This window comes from Fukomys damarensis, unplaced genomic scaffold (assembly GCF_012274545.1).
Source record: "Fukomys damarensis isolate Sample0158 unplaced genomic scaffold, DMR_v1.0_HiC HiC_scaffold_20, whole genome shotgun sequence".
Lineage (NCBI taxonomy): Eukaryota > Metazoa > Chordata > Mammalia > Rodentia > Bathyergidae > Fukomys > Fukomys damarensis.
Genome location: NW_022900932.1, coordinates 4,649,505 through 4,651,244, shown reverse-complemented (window position 1 = coordinate 4,651,244; position 1,740 = coordinate 4,649,505). Strand labels below are relative to the sequence as shown.

Below are 1,740 nucleotides of genomic sequence, written 5' to 3'. Positions count from 1 at the left end.
AAAAAAAAAAAAAAAAGTGTTGCTATTAGGGCTTCTGAAGCCAGGTTAAGAAAAGGTGAACCCATGACCAGACATTGGCTAAGTTGGAAAACTCTGTGCTATATGCATTTTGTGTATATTATACCACATTCAAAATAAAATTAAAATGGTCCAAGTGTTGTATAATCTGATATCTACTACAGTTCTGTTTCTGTTGTCTGATGCTTTGGCTGATTTTCACAATGCCTTATTCCTGTGTTTGTTGGTTTGGTTCTTTTTTTTTTTTTATTTTTTTCCTTGAGGCTGGCCCCGAACTCCCTGTGATCCTCCTGCCTCAGCCTCCCGACTCCTGGGACCACAGGTGTGCACCACCCCCACCAAGCCTATTTTTTATGGGTTTTTTTTTTTTTTGCCCCATCTTCTTGAGTTGAACACTTGGCCCGCGAGTCCTTCTTCTTTTCTATCGTAAGGCTCTAAACGTCCCAGGCAACACATCCTCCTCTGCAGCCACAGGTCCTGTGCTGTTGCAGAGCAGTGACTGCCAGAGCTGTTTCCAGCAGCAGCCTGTCCCACCGCAGGGTCCTGCACTGCCCGCCGATTCTTTTGAGACCCCTTGCTCAGGTCTAAACTGTGCAGCTGAATCTCACCATCGAGGGCGGCGATGGATGTCCAGGGCACTGCTGGGAGAAGTAAGGGTGTCACTGAAACCGCCTTTTCAGAACACTGACCAGATGGGCCGGGGATTTAGCTCAGTGGTTCTGCGGCTGCCTCACAAGAACGAGGACCCGAGTTCGATCTCCGGTACCAAAAAAAAAAGAAAAAAGACTAGCTACCAGAACACTGGCTAGATATACAAATTGATGGGAAGCCCATCACGCAGGCCTGTAAACCCAGCACTCAGGAGGCTGAGGCAGGAGGGTCACCTTGAGTTCGAGGCCAGCCTGGGTTACATAGCGAGACCCTGTCTCCAAAAATATGAATTAATTAAAAAATAAGGTGAAGCCAGGGTGGAGGACCAACCCCAACTCCAGGTCCCAGCCTCAGTCAGATCCGTCCTCTTCCCTCCTCCCCATGCGTTGGTGTCAGACTTCCTGGCCCGCGTTCTTCTCCCCGGGGTCCGGGTGGCCTGGGGCAGGGGACGGGAGCCCTGGTGCTCCCGGCGGCTGGTGTCCCGTGTCTCCCACAGGTCTGAGCATGAAGGAGCAGCGCCGGTTCGGGATGACAGCCCGCAGGGGCACGGTGCTGGCCGGCGCCTTCTCCATCTTGGCCACGCACTTGTACCTGATCTTCGAGGGGAAGCACCTGGCCTGGGGCAACTGCACCGACCCGGGCCTGCCGGGCGGCGAGAGCTCTGGGGCCGTCTTCCGGCGCTTCGTGGTCTGCTGGAGCCTGGCCATCGTCCTGTTCCTGTCGCTGGTCACCCTGGCGGTCAGCGGCTTCCTGCTGTACTCCGTGTACGCCCAGGTCTACCGGGGCCTGCTGCTCTACGTGTCCTGGATCGTCCTGTACGAGGCCGCCAACCTGGCCGTGCAGATCCTCACCAGCGGCACCAGCGCCGGCGTCGTCAGGGTCATGCGCTGGTTCGGCCTCGTGGCCCGCGCCTCCCTGCACTGCTTCTGGCTGTCCTTCGTGGTCACCTATGCGCGCCTGAGCTACAAGAGCCAGCCGCTCGGCGACATCCTGTCCTACAGCAGCAGACGCGGCTCCGCGGCCGCCAGAAGACTACCGCGGAAGCAGTGAGCCCGGCTCTGCAGGCCCGGG

At 56.4% G+C, this 1,740-nt stretch overlaps 1 protein-coding gene across 6 annotated transcripts in view; it reads left to right on the top strand.

Moving 5' to 3' along the window:
• The window catches only part of Tmem217 (transmembrane protein 217), a 17,343-nt gene that overhangs the window by 11,576 nt on the left and 4,027 nt on the right, over positions 1-1,740 (top strand). For 3 of the 6 annotated variants that reach the window (XM_010638845.1, XM_010638843.1, XM_010638844.1), the window contains one exon: positions 1,166-1,734. The exons of the other annotated variants lie outside the window; for them this stretch is intronic. In XM_010638845.1, coding sequence (XP_010637147.1) covers positions 1,174-1,719 — 546 coding nt within the window. In that variant the 5' untranslated portion in view covers positions 1,166-1,173 and the 3' untranslated portion in view covers positions 1,720-1,734. Of the gene's footprint in view, positions 1-1,165; positions 1,735-1,740 lie in introns of those variants that run through there. 6 annotated transcript variants of the gene reach the window in all.